Source organism: Phodopus roborovskii, unplaced genomic scaffold (assembly GCF_943737965.1).
Source record: "Phodopus roborovskii unplaced genomic scaffold, PHOROB, whole genome shotgun sequence".
NCBI lineage: Eukaryota > Metazoa > Chordata > Mammalia > Rodentia > Cricetidae > Phodopus > Phodopus roborovskii.
In genome coordinates this window covers 5333119-5356955 of record NW_026126602.1, presented here as the reverse complement: position 1 = coordinate 5356955, position 23837 = coordinate 5333119, and the positions used below count along the sequence as shown (strand labels likewise).

The window sequence follows — 23837 nt, the reverse complement described above, 5'->3', positions numbered from 1 at the left end:
GGCAAGCCTGAAAACCTAAAATCAGTAAGTGAACTGAACCCATGTGTGCTGGCCAGTTGTATGTCAACTTGCCATTAAGTTATAGACATCAGAGAGAGGGTACCTTCTTAACTAGTGACTGATTGAGGAGGGCCCAGACCATTGTGGGTGAGGCCACCCCTGGGCTGGTGATCCTGGGTTCTAAAAGAAAGCAGGCTGAGGAAACCATGAGGAGCAAGCCAGTAAGCAGCATACATCCATGGTGACTTCATCAGCTTTTGCCTCCAAGTTCCTTCCCTGTCTGAGCTCCTGTCTTGACTTCCTTCAATGATAGGCTATATAAACCCTTTCCTACCCAACTTGCTTCTGGTCATGGTGTTTCATCACAGCAACAGTAACCTTGACCAAGACGCCATGTAAAGATGAAAGGACAAAATCAACTCCTCTACCTCCACATTCAAACCATGTCATGCCACCCCACCACAATCATAATACACAAGTAAATAAAAATAAAGCTGTCTAGGAAAACGGACCAATGGGAGAGGGTGGTGAGAAGAATGAGGAAAGGAAGGGAGTTAGGAAATATGATCAACATATAATATATACATGTACAAAAGTTTTTTGTTGTTGTGTTTTTTTTTTTTTTTTTTTTTAATAAAGGCTAGATGGCCAGATGGCTCTGTGGACAGGCTTTGCTACCAAGCCTGACAACCCGAGTTCAATTCCTGGAGCCCATAGGCTAAAAGGCAGAACTAATTCCAGTAAGTTCCTCTGATCACACAAGTCCCAAGGCATGTGCATGAACACAGACAGACATGAGTGCAGGCAGACACAACACGACACGACACACCACAACACACCCACATGTTTAAATATTCTTATTTAACAAAAATAAGATTATTAATAATATAATAACAACAAAGCTCTACTTAGGCATTTTAGTCTCTAACTCTTAAATATTGAGAAAAAGTAACTACCAGATTTCATAAGAAAAGGGGGACCTGAAACAAATCTGAAAAATGAACCACAAAAAAAATTAACAAGGAATAGAGGAATAAAAATTTTTTAAAAAGAATTCTCATGCAGTATAAAAACTAAAAATCAGTAAAATAACATAATTCTTTTGACTACAGAAACTTAAAAAGGAGAAAAAGTATAACAGACATAACCAGAAAATAAAACTGAGGAAACTTTCCTAAAGAGATGGCTAAGAATTTAGAAATAGTTAGAAAAGAAGATAACACAAAAGAAATAAAAACTAAAAATATTATATCCAGAAAGAAAGTAGTCCCATCTCAGACAGAAGCAGCCCTCAAGGGGCAGCACAGACAACCAACACGTTAACCAGGCCCTGAAGGACTCACTCCCACCCCTCCCCCAACCCACGTGTGTACACTCACTCGCACACACATAAGACACTCACTAAACAAAATATTTAAAAAGTCGTTTGAAATAAAAGACAAATTAAAAACAAAACACTGAGAACCAACCATCCAGAAATGATGGAGTGAATCTGTAATCCCTGCAGAGGCAAGGAGAAATCTTAAGTTCTGAACCAGCCTTAGCCCTATCTTAAATAAATAAATGAATGAATGAATGAATGAATAAATAAATAAATAAATAAATAAATAAATAAATAATGATAATAATAATCATTTTTTAAAAATTCCTAGGCCCAGAGAATCCAGCTGTTTTCTTGATGACAATGGTAGAACAGATGAGGCAAAGCATTTTCTTTAGAAATTTACAGGAGGGCTGTAGGGAGCTCAGTGTATGGGTGCTTGTCTGCCATGTGAAAGGGCTTAGGTTTGAACTCTAGCACCATCCCCCCCCCAAATAAACAAAAGTCTAGGGAAAATACTGATAATACAATAAGTAGTAACCAATTCTAATGACAAATATGTTAACATGCCTTTCTTAACTGTATATAATCCTGGATAAATTACCTAGCCTCTGCACCTGTAATGAGGTTGGGTGCTATTTGTTTTCTTGTTGGTTATTTGTGTTCTAAGTCAGGATCATACAATGAAGCCTTGGATAGCCTAAGAGGTCTGCCTGTCTCTGCTAAGTGCTGAAATTAAAGGTGTGTACCACCTCAGCAGGCTTTGTAATAAAGCTGTTGTGAAGATAAATTAATTCATAGTTACTCCACATAATACCCAATTTGGGGAGGGATCTGTGTAATGAAGTCTAATGATAGTAGCTATGTCTAACACAACACGCACATACACACACACACACACACACACACACACACACACACACACACACCCAATTTGGGGAGGGATCTGTGTAATGAAGTCTAATGATAGTAGCTATGTCTAACACAACACACACACACACACACACACACACACACACACACACACACACACCAACCAATAATCCTAGCATTGGAGCAGCACAAGCAGGATGAGTGCAGTTAACTTGAAATCACCCTGGGCTACAGACCATGTTCCAGGTCAGCCTCAAAAAATAAAATAAAATAACACCACAGAAGGAAGCAGGGAAGACAGCAGGAGTGAAGAAGGGAAAGGAAAGGTAGAGGAAGGTATGAAAGGGGGAGAAAGGAAAAAGAGAAGAAGAGGGGAGCTAGGTGGAGTGTCAGGAGAAGATAGGAGGGAGAAGGAGGGAGAGAAAGGAGGGCATGAGAAAGCGGGTCGAAGAAGAAGGTTGGTGGAGGAGGAACAAGGGAAGCCTGCCTCCCAGCACTCAGGAAGTATGAAGCAGATGCAGCACAGTCTCAGAGCAATCTGGAAAACCAAGGGCTGGGGTTGCAGCTCAGTGACAGAGCACTTAGCCAGCCCTTGTAATGGGACACTTTACTCATGTGACTCCTCTTACCCCGCAGAGTATAAACTGTCTGATATTTTGAATAAAGTTGGCTATTGAATGAGACTTTAGTACACCTCATTTATTGGCTCCATTTTTCCAGGTCTTGAACTTGACTCCCAAGTAGCTGGGAATCACAGACCTGTGCTACCATGCTTGGCCTATGGCAAATCTTCAAAAAAAAAAAAAAAAAAAAAAAAAGTTACAAACAAAAAATTGAAAAGGATATGTTTTGTCCATATGTAATATATTAACACTGAAAACCACCTATAGTCAAAAAGAACTCCAAGAAGACAAGACTCTTTCAATCTGTAATAATTTGACATTTTATCAGAAATATTTTGGATGCACTTACTAAATGAAGGCTTTATAATCTATATTTGTTCTCAGAAGATAAACAAATCTTAGAGAAGCTGTGTACATGCCAAGCTAGTTGCTGGGGAGCAACCATGAACCTGAAGTCTCAAATAATGGCAGATGGGTGACAGTGGATAGTGGAAATGACCTAAAAGCAGCTTAAAACAGTGATTTTAACTACCCCATTCTGATTTTCAAATTATTTCAAGGCTACTGAGACATAAAATGTTGTACAATCTTGATTTTAGTACACTGGGTTATTTTAGATGTAAGTTACAAGAAGTCAGGCATGGTGGCTATGTCTTTAATCTGCCATGTCTTTAATTCCAGCAGAGGCAAGAGAATCTCTCTGAGTTACAGGCCAGCCTGGTCTAAATAGTGAGTTCCAGGAAGGCCAAGGCTATGTAGTAGAACCTGTCTCAACACCACCCCATCTCAAAAACAGAAAAAAAGAAAAAGAAATAAAAGGATGAGGAGGAAGAAGAAATATTTCTGGCATAATTGTACTATTTACAGCTTGGAAGCTTTCTTTTGTCCATAACAAGTTTTCAAGCACCAACGTAAGTTTAGAAGACAAACTTTTCTCAATCAAAACTAAAGCACAATTAACTTCCTGAGTAGCTGGGAAACAAATTAAAAGACAATAAATTTGATTGGTTTCCTGCACTTTGGAAATGTTAAACATCTTGATATACATGCCAAGTCCTTTGCAGGCTTCCACAAGTTTTAAAAATCATCAGACTCTCAAGTCCCAACTGAAAACACTTTGAAAAGGGAGAGATGACCCAGTGGTTAAGAGCACTGGCTGCTCTTCCAGGGAAGAGCATATTTCAATTCTCAGCACCTACACAGCAGCTCACAATTGTCTATAACTCCAGGTTCAGGGGATCCAACACCCTCACACAGACAAATGTGCACAAAATTTAAAAAATGTACTAGTAGCAATAGAAACTAGTATCTGGGCACTGTGGTACATGACTATAGGCCCATCATACAGCCAGCCTAGACGCTATGAAACCCTGTCTCAAAAAGGAGGGAGGGAAAGGGTTGAGAAGTAAGACAAGAAGGACAGAGAAGGAGCAACAGGCAGTGAAAGAGGTTTTTAAAGAAGAAAACAATTCTTTACTGAGATTTTGTTTGGTGTGTTTTTAACATTTGTTGCCTTGGGTTTTTGTTTTGACATGTTTTTTTTCTGAGACAAGGCTGCCTTTCATCTTGTTATGTGGTCAAGGATGACCTCAAACTCCAAATCCTCCTGCTTCTATATCCCCAGTGCTGTGATCATAGGCCTGTGCTAATCTGCCTGATCTATGCAGTGCTAGGGATCAAACCAGGGCTTCACGAAAACACTACCAAGTGAACTAAATCCATTATGAAAGTATCAGCTATGGAAAGTCGTCATTAATATACCAACTACATCTGGGGCTGGAGAGGTGACTTAGTGGGTAAGAGCACTGTCTGCTCTTCCAGAGAACCAGGTTTCAGCTCCCGGAACCTACAGAGTGGTTCACAACCATCTATAACTACAGTTCCAGAGGTTCTTCTGGAACTCTTCTGGCCTCTAAAGACACATGGTGCACAGACAAAGATGCAGGTCAAACACCCATAACAATAAAATAAAACTAGTCAACCAAGTGACTGCTACTAAATGTTTGTGTGACCTATAGGCACTGCTGATTATCACATTATTCTCATCTTCAATGACAATTATCAATTTGTAGTATATCTTTCTGCCATATCAATTCTAGTAAAAACTTTTCATCTAGCTTGGCACAATGGCACAGGCCTATAATCCAAGCACTGAGAAGATAAGGCAGAAAGATGGCAAGTCTGAGGCCAGCCTGAGTTACATTCTGAAACCCCACCTTTAAAAAAAATTTCCCTAATTGCTGGCAAAAAGTGATAGCCCTAAAGATGGTCTAACTAATTTCTCGGGGCTGCCATCATAAAGTACTAAAGAATTTAACAACAGAAATGTAATGTCTTAGAATTCTACCAGCTGGTTATCTATGACTACCATATCACCAAGGTTAATGTCTAATGCCTTCTTATTGTCTTACAGATGGCCGTTTCCTCTTAATGTTATATCTTCACAGTCTTGCCTCTGTTCATGCCTATGTCATAATCTCTGTATTTAAAAAAAAAAAAAGGAAAGGAAAAAAAAAAATCAAAGCCAACATTCAGGAAGCTAAAACAGGAGGACTATCCTAAGTTTAAGACCAATTTAAGATACAGTAAGTGCCAGGCCAGCTAATGAGAGTCTATCTGAAAACAAAATAAGAATAATACCAGTCATAAAGGTCCCAATGGATAGTTTCAAATTCATGGTCCTTTTGCCACAAAACAAAAAGTATGAATGTGGGAAGGAGCCTGACATGAATGGGAGGGAGATTTAAGGATGGGATGTTAGAGTAAACAAAATGTACTACAAACACATAGGAAACTGTCAAAGAATAAATTTATAATCAGTATTACATACACACCACTTCCAAGTGACAAGTCCAGGTTCAAGCAAACACCTGCTCATATAAAACCAGAATTACATTACTGATACCAAAGCCAAAAAACACTACAAAAACATAACCAACAATTCTCAAGACCATAAAAGTAATTCCTTAAAATTGAATCAAATCAAATCTAATAATGTATAAAACTAGCAATATACATTAGTTGGAATTTAATCCCAGGACAGCAAAGACTGGTGACAACATTTAAAATAATGTAAAACCAAAATCAATGTAATTCACCTTATTAGAAAATAAAACAACAAAAATTCTTGTTCCTTTCCACAGATGCATATAAGATCTCTCACAGACTAGCCAGCAAACCACTTAAGTAAGCAATCTGACAACAGATATCTACCATGTGAACTATTCATTCCACACAGATATCTTCCCTAAAGAAACAAAAGCAGGACCAGTGAGAATGACTGGAAACATGTAAGCACCTGCTACCATGCTGACGATCTGAGTATACTCCAGGACCCACATATTGGAAGGGAGAGAACCACTTCTGCTAATTCACCTCTGTCCTCCTATTATATGCTGAGTCACATATGCACCCACACACGCACACAAATAAATAAATAAAAATATAATTTTTAAAAAATGAAAAGCATTTGACTATGGAAAGATCTACATATAAATGTTCACAGAAGTATAATATATAACTGGCAAAATATGAAAACAACTTGTTTTTCTAACAACAGATATACAAACAAGTAACAACAGGAACCACTCAATAAAAGCAGTGACTCTTTTCTATGGGAACAATATGGGTAAATCTCAAAGTAAGTATGCTTGTGAAAAAGACTGAACCAAAATGAAAGGGATAGAGAGGGGATAGCTGTATGAATGCATTCACACAAAAGTCTAGAAAATATGAACTGTTCTATAATGACAGAAAACCTGAGAACAGGGGATGGGAAGGAGGAAGGTTTACAAAAGCACATGCCCCTTTCTTTACGTTGATGCTCTTGGGAATAAGTGAAAATTGGAAAGATACTATTATAAGCTTTAATTAAATGCAATTTCTTTTACCTCAACAAAAGTCAATAAGCTGGCATGGTGAGATAGTAACTGTAACCCCAGCTACTCAGCAGGATGATGGAGAGTTTAAGGCCAACCTGGGCAGCTTACCATAAGACTGCCTCAAAATAAAAGCTTAACAAGAAATTGGGTGTACAGATCAGCAGTGGAATGCATGACTAGAATACACAAAGCTCTAAGCTCCATCCCTAATCAAAACAAAACACCTTAAATGTTCAGTTTTGCGCTGTTTTGCAACAAATGTAAAAGAAGATTTTTAAAAAACAAAAATAATGCAAGCACAATGGTGCATACCTATAAACCCAGCATTCAAAAGTCTATGGCTGGAGACAGGCAAGGTGGCTCAGCCTTTAAGTGTTGGGAACCAGCAGCCTGCTTACCCCGCCCCCGACGATGGACAATGGGCGGGATGTTCATGGCCATGTCATCGCTATGTCAGGCTTTACCTGGCTGCTCAAGCTTTACCTGACTGCCAAAGGACTCAGTTATGCACGCGCAAGCCCCCCTTTTAAAGCAAGAGCGTGATACCCCCTCTCTTGCTCTCTTCCTCTTTCTCTCTGGCTTTCTCTCTCTCTCTCCGCTCTTTCTGTCTTTCTCTTTCTTCTCTCTCTCTCTCTACCCCCCTTTCTCTCCCTTCCCTCAACAAACTCCACGTGGGCGCTGAGTCTCGTGTTTGTGTTTCTTAGGCAAAATTATAGCAAAAGAACAACATTAAGACCACTGGTTCACCTTACAGAGGACCCAGGTTTGATTCCCAGAAGTACATGACAGACAGCTCATAATCATCTGTAACTCCAATTCTAGGAGATTTTGATACCCTCTTTTAGGTTCTGTGGGCACCAGGCACTCATGTGATACACAGACATATTTGTAGGCAAAACACTCATACATAAAAAATAACTAAAAAAAAAAAAAGAGGCTAAGGCAGCTGGATCTTGGTTCAGGAACCACCAGGGTGACAATGAGACCATTTCAAAATGTAACAAAACAGTAGGCTTACTAAACTCCAAGCAAAGCTAAGAGTGATCATGACTACAATCAGTAAAATACTAGGTAAGGATTCCATATTCCCAGGTTGTCTATACCATCATTACACTATCTAAGAACAATGAATTAGTCATGTTTCATGGTAGTGACTGTGTGAGTGTATCTATTGTACTGCCAATCATACTTTTATACTGTATAATACCTGGTAATAAACTTTTAATAGTCTGTGTAATTGTTAGTACTGTATTAAAGAATATTATTACTACTTTTTTTCATTTAGGAGTAAATTTTTTAATGATATTTTATTTATATATATATATATATAAAACATGCATTGGTGTTTTGCCTGTATGTATGTCTGTTTGTGAGGGTATCAGATCCTATGGAACTGAGTTATAGACAGTTTGGAGTCGCTATGTGGGTGTTGGGAATTGAACCCAGATCCTCTTTCAGAAGAGCAGCCAGCTCTGGCTAATAACTATCTTTTTATTAATTTAAAAACTGTTTCTACACCAGCAACCGCCTGGTGAACCTTGCATTTCCCACTCTTGACAATGTCAACTGTCCTTAGAGAACAGTGGGTAGACTTATATAACATGAAGATTGATGTAGGTAATCTCTACAATGTTCATACCACAACAAAATCTCCTAAGGACACAATTCTTAGCAGGTATGTGCCCTTATCACTGAGCAATGTATGATTTTACTTAAGACACATGATGCTATTTGACTAAACAACTACCCTAGAAGACTTTACAATCTGGTACCTGTGAGATATGATTGATGGAAGACTCCATCCTCCGAAGCTGAGATGCTTGGATATCCAGCAATTGGAGTACATTGTTGGCCAATGCATTTATTTGATAAGCAACACTAGCTAGAGATTGGGTTGTATATGCTTTGGTCTCTTCTAGAGCTTTTCTCTTGTCTGTAGCCTGAAATAAAAACAAAAATACCAATACTTAGTTAACATTCATTAAATACACATTCTATACAGTCATTTTTCCCCATTTAAAAAGCCCAAATCAGCAATATCTAACTAGCCAAATGGCATGCTGACTTTTTTGTTTGTTTCTTTACAGACCTTGAAAGAACAACACTCAACTTTATAAGGAAAAACAAAAAACCAACCCTGTACAATAAAAGAACTGCTAGAGGTATCATCATCCCTGATCTTAAGCTCTACTACAGAGCTATAGAATAAAAACAGCATGATACTGGCATAAAATCAGAAACATTGACCAATGGAATCAAATCAAAGATCCAGACATAAATCCACACATATATGAACACTTGATTTTTGACAAAGAAGCCAAAAATATGCAACAGAGAAAAAAAAGCATCTTCAACAAATGGTGCTAGCATAATTGGATATCCAAATGTAGAAAATGCAAACATATCCATATCGCTCACCCTAAACAAAACTCAAGTCCCAGTGGATCAAAGACCTCAACATAAATACAGTTACATTGAACCTGATAGAAAAGTCAGGAATAGCCTTGAATGCATTGTCACAGGTGTCAATTTTCTGAGTAAAACAGAAATAGCACAGACACTAAGACTGACAATAAATGAAACCTCATGAAACTGAAAAGTTTCTGTAAGGCAAAGGACACTGTCAACAGGACAAAACAGAAAACAGTAGTCTACAGATAGAGAAAAAAATCTTCACCAACCCCACATCCTTCCAACAGGAGGCTGATCCCCAAAATATATAAAGAACTAAAGAAACCAGACTTAAACACACACACACACACACACACACACACACACACACACACACACACACACACACACAAATAATCCAATTAAAAAATAGGTACAAACCTAAACAGAATTCTCAACAGAAAAATCTCAAATGGCTGAGAAACACTTAAGGAGATGGTCAACATCCTTAGTCATGGGGGAAATGCAAATCAAAACAACTCAGATTTCATCTTAAACCTGTCAGAATGGCTAAGGCCAAAAACACAAATGACAGCTCACTCTGGAGAGGATGTAGATCAATAGGAACACTCTTCCAATGCTGGTGGCAGTGCAAACTTGTGCAGCTATTTTGGAAATCAAATGGCGGTTTCTCAGAAAATTGGAAATCCAAGACTACCCTTCGGCATATATCCAAAGGATGCTCAATCATGCCACAAGGATACTTGCTCACCTATGTTCATAGCAACTTTAGTTGTAATAGCCAAAATCTGGAAACAATCTAGATGTCCCTCTACCAAAGAATGAATAAATATAATGCGGTACAATTACACAATAGAATATTAATTACTCAGCTGTTAAAAACAATGACATCAGAAAATTTGAAGGTAAATGGATAGAACTAGAAAAAATCATCCTGAGTGAGACAAACATGGCATGTACTCACTTATAAGTGGATATTAGCCATAAACTAAAGGATAACCATAATACAATCCACAGACCCATAGAGGCTAGGTAAGAAGGAAAGCTCAAGGGAAGATGATGGATCTTCCTGGGATGGGAAAATAGAGATCTCTTGGGTGGACTGAGGGTAGATGGGGATAGGGTCTTGAGGGATCAGGTTGGGGGCGAGAGTGAAAGGGGAGAGTCTGAAAGAGATTATTGCAAAGGGGGCTTTTGGAGGCTAGATAGAAACCCGATGCAAGGAAAACTCCCACCAATTTACAAGGATGACCCCCCCCCAACTAAGATTCCCAGCACCTGTGAATATTTAGCCTGAACTGGCCATCTCCTGTGATCAGACTGGTGAATAACCCAATTGTCAGAGAGCCTTCATCCAGTAAACTGATGGAAACAGGTAAGATGGAAACAGGTAAGAGACCCATGCCAAACATTAGGGTGTGCTAAGGGAATCCTGCTGAAGAGAAAGAGGAAGGATTGTAGAAGCCAGAGGGGTCAAGGACATCACAAGAAAACCAACAGAATCAACTAACCTGGCTCATAGAAACCAACAACCAAGGAGCCTGCATAGGACTGACCTAGGAACTCTGCATATATGTGACAGTTGTGTAGTTTGGTATACTTGTGGGACTCCTAACAATGGGAGCAGGGGCTGTCCCTAATGCTTTGGTTGGCTCTTAAGAACCTATTCCTCATACTGATTGCCTTGCCCAGCCTAAATTCAAGGGAATGTTTTCCTGCAACTTGATAAGCCATGCTTTGTTGATACCAGTGAGGGGGCTGCCCCTTTTGAAACAGAAACAGAGGAGAGGATGGAGTGTGTGTGTGGGGGGGGGGGGGTGTACTGTGGTCACGATGTAAAATAAGTAAATAAACTTGATTTTTAAAAAATAGCCCAAGTAAATTTGCCAAGATGACTCAATAGGTAAAAGTTCTTGCTTACAAGCCCAGTGGCATGAGTTTGATTCCCTGGACCCCATTAAAGATGAAGGAGAAAAATAGCTCCAAAGTTATCTTCTACCTCCCCATGCACGCTGTGGCACTGGCACCCTCACACTTACGCACAAAGTACATACTCAAAATAATGACAATAAATTGGATGGAAGAATAATTTTTAAAAAGAAGTTTGAAACTATTCTGATAAGTCCTGGAATTATGGCTAAGTTTATACATAACTGGCTTTAATACACTGATCTTATAATTCTTTAATGTTTCTAAGTTCATTATTAACTCTAGCCATTTTTTTTTTTGTAGATTAGTTAAGATGTTTTAAACATTATTGCTATCTGTGTAAAACAAATTTATATTTTCCTTTGAAATTGTCTTGTTTCTTTTTCTTGCTCTTAGTGGCTAGGAATACAAGTAAAATCTTAAATAGAAGCATCCATCCACACTATTTAAAAGCAAAGTCTTTTTTTTGCATTAAAACACAGAATCTAGGCTAGGAATTTTGTTCCATGGTAGAGCACTTGTCTAGACTGTAAAAGGGTATTTGTTCTAGAATCAAAATTCAGAACTGTGAGGAAGTGCTTCTACAATGAAAAAGGCAAACTAAAGATTTCTTTACAAAGCCAGGTAGACTTAAACTTGAATAAGATCACTATTTTCAGCCATCCATTATATTCTAGAATTTCATCTGCCTGTTTCTTTAGTTTTCAATTTGACGACCACACATGTGGTGATATATTACTTATGATTTATTAAAGCTTGTCTGAGGATTCAGAAAGCAAAGTCAGCCACAAGCCATAGAAGCCAGGCATACATCTATAATCCCAGGACTCAGGATTAAGAGGTAGACAGATGTAAATCTACCTCTTAATTAGTGCTTGCCTAGCATACACAATGCCTGGCTTCTATATCCTGCATCATCCAAAAATTAAAAATTACCAGCTGGGAGTAGTGATGCATACCTGTGATATTAGCATTCAACTCAAGAGTAATTCAGAAGTATCAAATTCAAGGTTATCGTTGGTTCCACCGCGAGTTCGAAATCTGCCTGGGTTATGTGAGCCCTCGCCCCTGACAACAGAAAATGTTGTTTTTTGTTTTGTTTTGTTTTTTCATTTCTCTCTGACTTGCAATATTCAAAAGCCATATGTGGCTGGGTGCTGTTGGTAGATCTCTGAGTTTCAAAACAGACAGGGATAACCAAAGAGACCCTGCCCCCCCCCCAAAAAAAAAAACAAACCAAAAAAAAAGCCATGTGTTAGTGTAATAACAGCCTTATTGAAAAAAGCCTTTCAAGTCACCATTAGTTTCTACTCATAAAAACTATAAAATTGAACAGCAAATTTACAGAAAATTATTGCTGCCAGTTATTTTGTTTATAGTTCCCTTATAATCACCAACCAATTATCTTACCATGTCCAAGAAACAAACAAAATGGGTCACAGATTATAGCCAAGTAAGAATGTGTCCTCAGAACTAAGACCAACTCCCTGTTAACTAATGGCTCTGGGGGTTGACATATGATATGAAGCCCATTTGTCATCCCTGTCTTAGACAATGGATGAAGACCACTTAAAGGAAATCAAATATACACAGCTTTAAAAGTTAATAGTTTAAAATAGCTGCAGTTAAAATAAGCAACACAGTAGATGCACTTAAAATAAACCATACAGGAAATTCCTTAGATAACTGAACTCTATGATCATCTCAACCATTACCAACTTTCTTCCTCCTTCCTTATCCACTTGCAGAAATCAAACTTACTAAATTAGTATGTGCTGGCTGGAGTAGAAACCTTTAATAGTATCCACTTCATTGAGTCTTTTTCTGTCCTCTCATGGCTTCTTCAAAGGAGAAGAAAAAAAAACTTTTCACTTCGTGAAAAAAAAAAAAAAAAATTGCTGCCTATAAACAACCTCAATCTCTTCTGTATCCTCTGTCTCCCTTCTTCCTTTCCACTGAAAATAAACCCCCACCCATCCACACCCTCACTTCACTTGCCTTTCCTCTTCCTTATTCTTTCTTCATCTGCAGGTGAAACCTTTCCCCCTTTTTATTACATCAATACCTGACTCCCAAAAGGGAAAGAAAACATCCTTGTCATGACTACTGCTCCAAAAGTTCACACATACCAGGAGTGACAGACTGTATATAACCATAATCCAAGCATTTGGGAGGCAGGGAGGTCACCAAGTTTGAGGACAGCCCACCAACACTGGAGAACCCACCTCACTCACAAAAGGGGCAGAGGGGATGGAAGCACGGGGATGGGAATAGGATTTGTGGGATAGTCTGTTCTATAACTGGAAAGCTCACACAGAACAATCAACTACATTTACGCATACCTTCATATTTAACTGTATTCTCGAAAATACTTTTAAACCTTTGTAGTCAATTTATAACTTTCTGGCATTTCTAGTAGACAGATAACACAACTCAGCTCTGAAAGTTTAAACATTATCATAATTAAAACTCAAATATCCCTTTATCATCAGTACTACAATGCATTTATACTTTAAAAGGCTTAGGACACAATCTAGAGGAACCCTATTTTAGAAACAGCAAGTACATTTAAAAATTACAGTTAGGTTCAAGGCCAGCTTGGGATACATGGCAAGTTCCAAGATAGCCTCAACTACACAGTAAGACCTCCCACCTCAAAAACTAAACAAAATTCACCGTTAGACAAGACAGGCCCTAACAAAGAGGGTTATAAGCAAAGCAACAGAACCCACTGTCCTCCAGTATGCACTCGCAACACTGCCACCTGGCATTCAGCAGCCAAGCTGTTGTCAGGTTACACCGATCACACACTAGCCAGGTCTCCCTGCCCATGGAAATGATGCCTATTATACATCATAATTTATGCATATCTATTCCCTTCCTCAGTCACACAACACAGGTAACACTGCAGCCCTCCATTCCCCTACAAAGTCGTATGTGCACCACCGCTCTCCATGTGAGCCAGGGAGGACAGACCCCGGCCCCTGCTGACAGCTGTACCTGAGGAAACCTTTTGCCTGGAAGAACAATCCATCTTCATGCCCCTCTGAAACTACTCTAAATAACTGGCATGTTATATATTTATGTATTGTTCATAGAAAAGATCTCATATTTAGCTGGGCAGTGATGGTACACGCCTTTAGTCCCAGACTCGGGAGGCAGAGGCAGGAGGATCTCTGTGAGTTCGAGGCCAGCCTGGTCTACAGAGCTACACAGAGAAACCCTGTCTTGAAAACTTAAAAACTTGGGGGGGGGGAATAATATTTATCCCAAGATACAGGCTTTCCTTCCACTTACTCCTTTGCTGCCAATTAGTTCACTTCCCAAACAATTTCAGTTCTTCTTAAAAGAATGATTGCAAAAAAAAAAAAACTCCACATACTGGATACTGCAATCAGACAACACATATCACAACTGCTTAAAATCTGTGTTTTTACTTCTAAGAATTTGCCCATAAGAAAAGCAAGTTCAAACAATATTCACATCACCTCAATTTATAACAGCTAAAGAAAAACTAGAACTAATGTAAAGAACCAATGACAGGTGACAAAAAATGCATTTTGACTACCATGTCGTCAAAAAGTATGTGACTATTTACCAATACAGAAAGTGTATCAAAGTCAGGACTTAAAGCAGGAAGCAGTCCAGTACGATATATCAATAAGGTATTTATTAATATAATTTATATGAAGCAATGAAGATCCAGGAGGGAGGATGAAAAATCAGAGAGTAGTAAGTAAGCTTGAGACACTTTAAAAAAAAAAAAAAAATCACTTCATTTAACAGTGTAAGTGAGAAAACCCCTAATACTAACAGGGAAGAAAGAAACAGTAATTCAACCAACTAGAAAAATCAACATAATTACATGAATTAACAAACCTCTCTCCACAATAACCTTAAATGTAAATTGGCTGAACTCATTAGTAACAAGATACAAATTAGAAGACTGCACTTAAAAACTTAAATCCAGCTCTTGGTTGCTACTAAGAAATGAACCTAACTAGCAAAAAATACCCACAGAGAACACCAAAGAATAGACTTATTGAGCAAATGGAAACCAAAACAGGATGACATAGTTATTCTGACAGCTGATAAAGTATTTCAAACCAAAATTACACAAAAGATTTTAAAAAGCTCTATTATATATGAATAAGTGAAATAATTCATCAGGAAGATATACACCAAACACTGGGGACTCACAATTTCATAAAACAAACATTAAGGGGCATAAAAAGTCACAAAAGCCCTAATTCAATAACAATTAGTGAAGTTAAGTATCCCAACAACTCTCATAATTGGGTTAAGACACCCAACCTAAAGTCAACAAAGAAAATTCTCAATTAAGCTATACCATAGTTTAAATGAATCTAATGGGTACCCACATAATATTCTTTCCAACAGAATCAGAATGCACATTCTCCAACAGTCTGGAAAAAAACTGTAATCAGGAGCTGTGGGGAAAGGCACTTGCCACCTGATGACCCAAGCTCTATCCCAGTAGCCACATGGTAGAATGGAGAACTGATTCCACAAGTTGTCCTCTGGTCCATACACTCCACCACGGCACACACATGCCCACACAAAAGACAAAGGTGAAATAAGTTAATTAACTAGCTAAGTTAAATAGACAATAGTGTACTTCACAAAGTAAATCTTAAAAAATACAAAATAATCAAAAATTTTTATCTTATCAGATCACAGCGCAATAGAAACTATATATACATTAAGACAGAAAAATATACTCATGAATGGCCACTGGACAGATGAATAAATTAAGAATTCAATTTTAAAATTCCTAGAATCAAGGGCAGGAGAAATGGCTTAACAGTCATGAGAGCATGTGGGGACTTAAATTCATTTACCAGCAACCATTTGGTGGCTTAAAACCATATATAATTCCAGTTCCAAGGGATTGAACTCCCTCCTCTGAAATCTGTGGGCACCAGGCACATACATAGTGTACATGAAGTCAGGAGAGTGCTAACACGTATAATATAAATAAATCTTTAAAACCCTAGAATCAAATAAAAACAAAAGCACAATACCCTATAGCCTTTGTGAATCAGCTGTCTTAGTTGACAGCTAAAAGAAAATTTCATACTTAAACTTACATTTAAAAAATGATCTAATTAGTTATATTAATTTCATTACAAAGATACAAGAATATATATATACAAATTAAACAAATGTAATACAGCACATAAACACAATTTGACAGAAACCACATGCTCATCAATAGATAAATACAAAGTCTTTGAAAAGGTTTAACAACCCTTCATGATTAAAATTTTTTTTTAATTTTAAAGTGATTAAAAGAATATGACTCAGACAAGACATGGTGGCACATGCCTTTAATCCCAGTACTCAGGAGGCAGAGGCAGATGGGTCTGTGAATTCAAGGCCAGCCTGGTCTACAAAGCAAGTTCTAGGGATTTTACACAGAAAAACCCTACCTTGGAAAAAAAAATAAAAAATAAAAAGTAAAGTTTCATAATAAGGATTATAATACAAACTTCTAACAACAAACTAAATGGGAAACACTAAAATCAGGAACAAGACAAGTGTGCCCATTCTTTTCTGTTTCAATGTAGCATTCAAAGCCTTAGCTAGAGCATTAATACAGAGGAAGTCAGGCCACAAATAGGCAAGGATGAAATAAAAGCATCCCTACTGGCAGTCTGATGGAGATGTTTTCTCAATTAAGGTTCCTCTTTCCAGATAATTCTAACTTATGTCCAGTTGACAAAAATTAGCCAGAACAGGAACTACTGTCATCAACATTCTTACTGAGCTGTGGATTCTACTAGACACTGACTGGAAGCCAATATGCCCAGTGGGGCAATAGTGGCGGGAAGGGTGTAGAACTGGAAGATGTGGTGGGGTGCTGTGGAGAGTTGTCTTGCGGGCATGACAAGGCTGTGAGACTCTTGAGCTCACAGCCACATGACAACTCTCACAAGACTGGGTCTGCCAAGTTGGGAAGAGGAAGTTAATCAACAGGAGTGGGAGGGAAACAACAAAGAATAATGTGGGGGGGTGTTAAAAAACTATATATGTATGAAAATAACACAATGAAGAGTGTTATTATAAAAATTAATATATGCTAATTAAAAAATAAGAGAAATAACTAATAGATATTTTAGTGTGCAAAATACTTAGCAATCAATGAATGCAATTTAAACTACTCTGATATTCAATCTCATCCCAATCAAAGTGGCAAAAATCAAAATCAAAACCAAAAAAAACTAACAACAAATACAAACAAGGGCATGAGGGAAAAGGGACCTTACTCACTGCTGATGTGCATGCACTGCCAAGCCTGCCAAGCTGAGTTGGATCACTAGCACCTACTAGGGAAGGAGAGAATGGACAACCTCAAGTTGTCCTCTAGCCTCCACAGGTGCCATAGCATGCACATGTATACACGTACACACGTACACACGTACACACACACACCTAACTACCAAATTTTAAAATCCTATCACATGATCCAGTTACATCACTCTTGATTAACAACAAAGACAGGACTTAAGTAACAGATAACTGAGACAAGTATGTACAAACTTTTGAACAAATTACTCAGCTCTGTTTTGGCCTAGAAAGAGGTGATGTTACTTGAGACAAATTTTGACCCTATCTGAGAAACAAAAGGTAATAGAATATGCTATCTGGAGAGAAAAGAATTACTAAATATCCAAAAGAAAAGTAAAACATACTAGCTTCCCAAGTGACCAGCAGTGCAGTGGTCTCTATACAAGGCCCTAAATGGGGCCCTAATGATAAATGGGGATCTAGAAGAGAAGGCACCATCTCTACTCTATCTTAGAAAGACTCCAGAAGACCAGAGTTAAACCTTTAAGTTATTCATAAATGACTACTATCTGCCAGGAAAAGGAAACCCCTTTGGCTTTCCTGTAGAGGCTGAGCCATGAAAAAGTATACCAACATAAAGGTGAGATCACAGGAAAAGATCATCCTAAAAGATAGTTTCTTTAGTCAATCAGTCCCTGATATTCAAAACAGATTCCAGAAGATGACTGACTGTTGGACCAAGCAAACCACTAAATGCAGCTACTGTGATATTTTAGAACTGAGATCAGAAGGCGGGGGGGGGGGGGGGGGATTGAAGAAGGGCAAAGCATCATAGGGAACTGTTGGACTCTATGGGAACTCCTCCAGGAACACAATCCAGGACAGAGGGTTCTGCTGCTTCTTAGGGAGGAGGAAAAAAGAGAGGTTTTTGTTTTTTGTTTTGTTTTGTTTTTTATTGTTGCTGTTGTTTATGTGAATGGGTGTTTTAAACTCATATATGTCTGTGTACCACATATATGCATTGCTTGAGAAGGCCAGAAGGTGTCAGACCCCTAAAACTGGAGTTACAGATAGTTGTTAACTGCAATGTGGGTGCTGAGAATAAAACCCAACTCTTCTGAAGAGCAGCCAATGCTCTAAATCACTGAGCCATCTCTCCAGTCCCAGAGCTGCTTCCTCTGTGAGCAAGAAGCCAGGACAGGCTCTCATGTAACACAGAGAAACCCTGCCTAGAAAAAAACAAACAAACAAACAAGTTTCTCATAATAAATTAATTCTACACTTGGCTCTTTCTTCCATGATTCCACAGAGATTAAGTAACAAGAACATTACAAGTTATCATCAGGTATGGTCTCATACATTTGACCCCAGCACTTGAGGGGCAGAGGCAGGCAGATCTCTGTGCGCTGGAAGCCTGCCTGATCTACATAGTGAGTTCCAAGCCAGCCAGGGCTACAAAGTGAGAAAACATCTCACAAAACAAAAAAAAAAAAAAAAAGTAATAATTATTATTACAGTGATTTACAGGGTCAAAGAGGTCAAAACATTTAAGAAACCACTGTGAAGTTACACACCTGTATTCTAGCTTTTGAGAAGTGAAGGCAAGAAGACAGAAGAGTTCAAGATTACTTAAGGACTCTGCCAACTCAAGCATGGCAAACATGACTCTTGTCAGGCCTTGCCCTTTTCCCTTATTCCCCCCATTCTCTCTGCCTTGCTAAAAACCACTAGATTATATTCCTAAAGCTAGCCACCAAGATCCATTCCCTTGTCTGGCCACTTCTTCCTCCTGAAGTCCACTATGAATTTCCAGCTAACTAAAGTATTGAAGTCCAGCGATCAAAAGCCTTCTTTAGCTACCCTAATTAACATCATGTGAGCCAAATTAAAATTAAACACCTCACCCTCTTTGTAAACCTCCATTTTCCTTATCAACTCCATTACACTCCCTTGCATCTGCCACTACTCAGGTCTCATGAACACACCTCATGTCATGCTGCTATGCCCACAATCTACATGTGTTGCCTCTCAAGCCTCTTTTTCCCCTCAACTTCTAAATTCAAGACTTAGCTAAACCTGTTGAGACATCTCTGTCTCCAGATAGTGTACTATAGTTCCATAGAATATTCGGAAGTTCCTTTCAAAGGGGATAGTTCTCAATCTATGTAAAAGACATACATGTTGTGAACTCATTTTTAAAGAGCTACTAGAGATATAAAAAAGCCGAGATCTACATAATACAGGAAAGTATTGCAGAACATCAAAATTAACACTAAAAGACAAAGACTGTATAGCTTAACCTCATGCCACAATAGTATACAGCCAGAGACCTTGGAGTCCTTTTTCTCCACCCATCCTCCTGCCCTGCTTCTGCCCACACAGCCAGCTAATAGTCAAACCTTATTCTATTCTTCATCCCACTGCTCTGCCAATCAAGCCCACTGTGGAGGAGTGAAAGCTGGAAAGTGTCAGGAACCAACTGTGTACTAATGGTTGAGAAAGAGGGGGTCTCACAGATTCTTTTCTGAGTGCACATTGCCTTTTGTAGGCATAATCACTTTATGATGGAAGAGAACTGATACGAGTAAAATAACCCATCTTTGAGCATTCTCTGTTGTGTTTGTTTGGAGAGGGTGCTTTTGAACAGGGTCTACTATATAGCCTATGCTGGCCTGAAATTCTCAATCTTCCCCCATCAAAATCCTTAGTACTGGGACTACTGGTATATAGTGCCATGCCCAGGCACCTCTGACCTTTTCCTTCAGAGGGCCCATGTCTTTCATCAATGGTTAAGATCAGGGGTTCAAAGTCAGATCAGGGCTACATGAGAACTTGTCTCAAAACAAAAACAAAAAGATTTGGGTGTCGGTAGGTATGTGCATGCACTTACTACAGAACAATTTCCATTTTCTTAGATATATTCATCAAGCAACAATCTCTACATGGCTATATTAACACAATCAATATAATACCCCATCATGATACCTAGAAAAAAGAGCCTCCCAGGCACGAGTAACTATTGTTTAATAGCCAACAGTGTCAGACACTCTTCTTTCTAGAATAGAAAGCCTACTGTGCTGGTAACAGATTTAGGACTACACCTCCAACCTCTCACCAACTCTTCTAGGGCTCTTCTGAAGAACAGCTCTAGGTTCCTCCTCTTTTCTTCTCCACTCTTAAATGAAACCGTCTTAGTTTGGTCTGGGGAAGATTTAGGTTGGTTTTTCTTTCTTTGAGGGTAGGCGGTGGAAGTTGACACAGGAGCTCTTGCTCTGTAGTCCAGGCTGGCCTAAAACTCACCATTATCCCCAACTAACCTTAAACTTGCAGCAATAGTAGGGCCTTGGCTCCTGAGTGTTGAAATTATTAGCATGAGCCTTCATGTCACCATAAGATGAAAGTAATCTTTATTTTTGATTGGCAGTTGTTGTTTCAATCAAAATATGTGTACTTTGCATCTGCATATGCATGCAAGTGCCCAGGGAAGCCAAATGAGGGTGCAGGATCCCTTGAAGCTGGAGTTACAGGCATTGTGAGGCACATGACATAGGTGCTGAATCCGAACTTGGGTCCTCTATAAGAGCACTATTCTTACATCTGCATCAGTTCTCCAGTCCCTTTTTTTTAAAGATCTGTTCTCTTGTGGTCAAGGATGTCCTTGAACTCCTGACCCTTCAGCATCTGCTTCCTAAATGTTGGGATTAATGTCAGTAATCCCACTGTTTAAATCTTTCAGTGCCTTTTTCATCAGCTTCAGGGCACAAAGACCAAAATCACTTATATGGTTTGATAAGGTCTTGCTTGATCTGGTTTCCATTTCCATTACATCTCTACAGACTGCTCTCCCTTTGTCTGTCCTACAGTACCCAGGCTTGTAAACTGTTAGAAATCATTATCTTTCCCATTCCTCTGGCCTACATACACACCACTATCTTTCCTCAATCCCTAACCCAGCTTTCTTCCTTTTTTTTTTTTTTTAATTAGATGTTGAAGCTCTTGAACTAAGTTTTTACAAGCTGATAACCCAGCTTTCATGATTAACACTATTCAGACCTCAATACTAATGTTTCTTCTTCCAAATACCAAGCTGTGTAGAGGAACTTTGCCATGTCAATGCTTTTTCCCTATATTATTTAGTATGTTTTGTGATTTATTTGATTACTGAGAAAGAAAGATGAAAGTCATTTGACGAGAGTGACTAATGTTATTTCTGAATTGACATATACTGTCTCACAGGGAAGCCTAAGGTAGAAGAACTTGAGGCTAGGATTGCAAGGCCAGCCTGAGCAACTAATGAGAACTTGTCTCCAAAAAGCCATGCTGGCATCCCAGCACACGCCTGTGATCCAGCACTTGGAAGGAGGGAAAAGGATCAGGAGTTCAAGGCCAGCCTGGACAACATAAGACCAGAATAAAAAATAAACTTTTGACAGGAAGTGATAGCTCACACCTTTAATCCCAGTACTTGGGAGGCAGAGGCAGGTGGATCTCTGTGAGACTGAGGCCAGCCTGGTCTACAAAGTGAGTTCCAGGACAACCAGGACTGTTTCCCAGAGAAACCTTGTCTCGAAAAATCAAAATGAATAAACACACTTTTAAAAACCAAAAAGGTAAATAAAATGGCTTAGTGGGTAAAGGGGTCTGCCACCAAGCCTAATGGCCTGAGTTTGGTCCACAGGACCCACATGGTGGAAGAAAAGTGACTCTCAAAAGGTGTCCTGACCTTCACATTCACACCATGGCACACATTTGCTCACCGGCTCACACACAAACACATTCTCATTCTCTCTCTCTCTCTCTCTCTCTCTCTCTCTCTCTCTCTCTCTCTCTCTCTCTTTCTCTGTCTCTCTCTCACACACACACACACACACAGAGAGAGAGAGAGAGATATGAATGCAGGACCCCCCCCACCAGGGGAGAGCTTGAATGCTGTTCCCAAATGCAGTTTTTAAGCTGCTGAATAACTGAACAAGTAATTAATATATTCCTACTGTTATTAATATACCCCCACATTGTTATAGATACATTTCATTTTACTAAGCATTTATTTTGAAACTTTTTGATTCTAACTTGAGATCATACAAAATTTTGCCAGTTCCCTCTGGGATCTTCATGGCATTCAAAAACAAAACATCAGGACAAACTAGGAAGACAAATTCCCAAAATTTAGTAAATTTGAATATTATAAACTTTAATAGAACTTGGAGCTGGAAAAAAAGCAAAATGGATTGCCAACCCTTTTAAAATTGGCATGGGGGCTACAGCAATTGAGAGCACTAACTGCCCTTGCACAGGACCCGGGTTCAATTCCCAGCACCCACATGGCAGCTCACAGCTATCTATAATCCAAGATCTGATAACTTCACACATATATTCACACAGACAAAACACCAATGCATATAAAATAAAAAAAAATAATTAAAGATGACATGGAAAAATTAATTCATCCAAAGCCCTACCCCTTCACAAAAGTAATAAGTGCATATAATAAAACAGAGAGCCAGATATGATGCTAGATCCCAGTAACCCTAGCATTTGGGAAGTTAAAGCAAGAGGATCAAGAACTGAGCCCAGTTCTTTCCCTTCAACAAAGTAGCCCACCAACAGCCAAGGTGCAGGTCTTCAAGAAGACCTGACTCACAAGATCACAGCTCTTGAGGTCAACCCCAGTGACATTACCAAGAATGTAACCAACTAAACATCACATCTGATGTCATCGTCCAAAAGCTAAAGGATGGCTGCACTCTGTCCAACTACAATATCCATAAGAGTTTACTCTGCACCTAGTGCAATGCCTGAACTGTGGCATCAACTAGCCCTCCCTGTGACAGCTTGCCCTGAAGTACAACTAGAACAAGATGTTCTGTAGCTCACCTGCACACCTGAGCTGTAAACTGCAGCAAGAAATGTGGCCACAGGAACAACCACTACCCAAAGAAGGATAAAGTAAATCAGGGAGAATCTGCCATTCCTATAGTTTCAGTACTCTAATTGTAGATCCCCTTAGACTGACTGGGGAAAAATATAATTAAGAGGTCAACCTAATGAGAGCCTGTCAAATAAAAGAGTTAAGGAGAATGGCAGACAGTTAAAACAAAATACCCTCGGTTATTTTCTCCTTTAGCCACTTCTCTCTCTTTTTTTTTTTTTTTACAAGTGTGTGTGTTTGTGTGTGTGTGTGTGTGTGTGTGTGTGTGTGTGTGTGTGTGTGTGTGAGCGCGCTGAAAAGAGAGATTTATAAGTACCATGGATATAACAATGGATTTTCCTTTTTAACAGTTATTGTTGGGTGTGTAAATATGTGGTAGCAATTAGAGGGCAAGTTCTGAAAGTTGGTTGTTTCCTTCCATTATATAGGTTCGAGGGAAAGAACTCAAGTATTCAGGCTTTGGAGCAAGTGCTTTTACCTCACTGGCTTCCAACAACAGATTTTATTATTTTTATTTTTTAAATTTCCAGCACAAAAAGAGAGTTCTTCAAATCCAA

The 23837-nt window shown here is 38.8% G+C and overlaps 1 protein-coding gene across 11 annotated transcripts in view; it reads right to left on the bottom strand.

Moving 5' to 3' along the window:
* The window catches only part of Abi1 (abl interactor 1), a 91693-nt gene that overhangs the window by 53515 nt on the left and 14341 nt on the right, over positions 1 to 23837 (bottom strand). For all 11 annotated transcript variants that reach the window (XM_051205727.1, XM_051205728.1, XM_051205720.1 and 8 more), the window contains exon 2: positions 8471 to 8638. In XM_051205727.1, coding sequence (XP_051061684.1) covers positions 8471 to 8638 — 168 coding nt within the window. The remainder of the gene's footprint in view (positions 1 to 8470; positions 8639 to 23837) is intronic.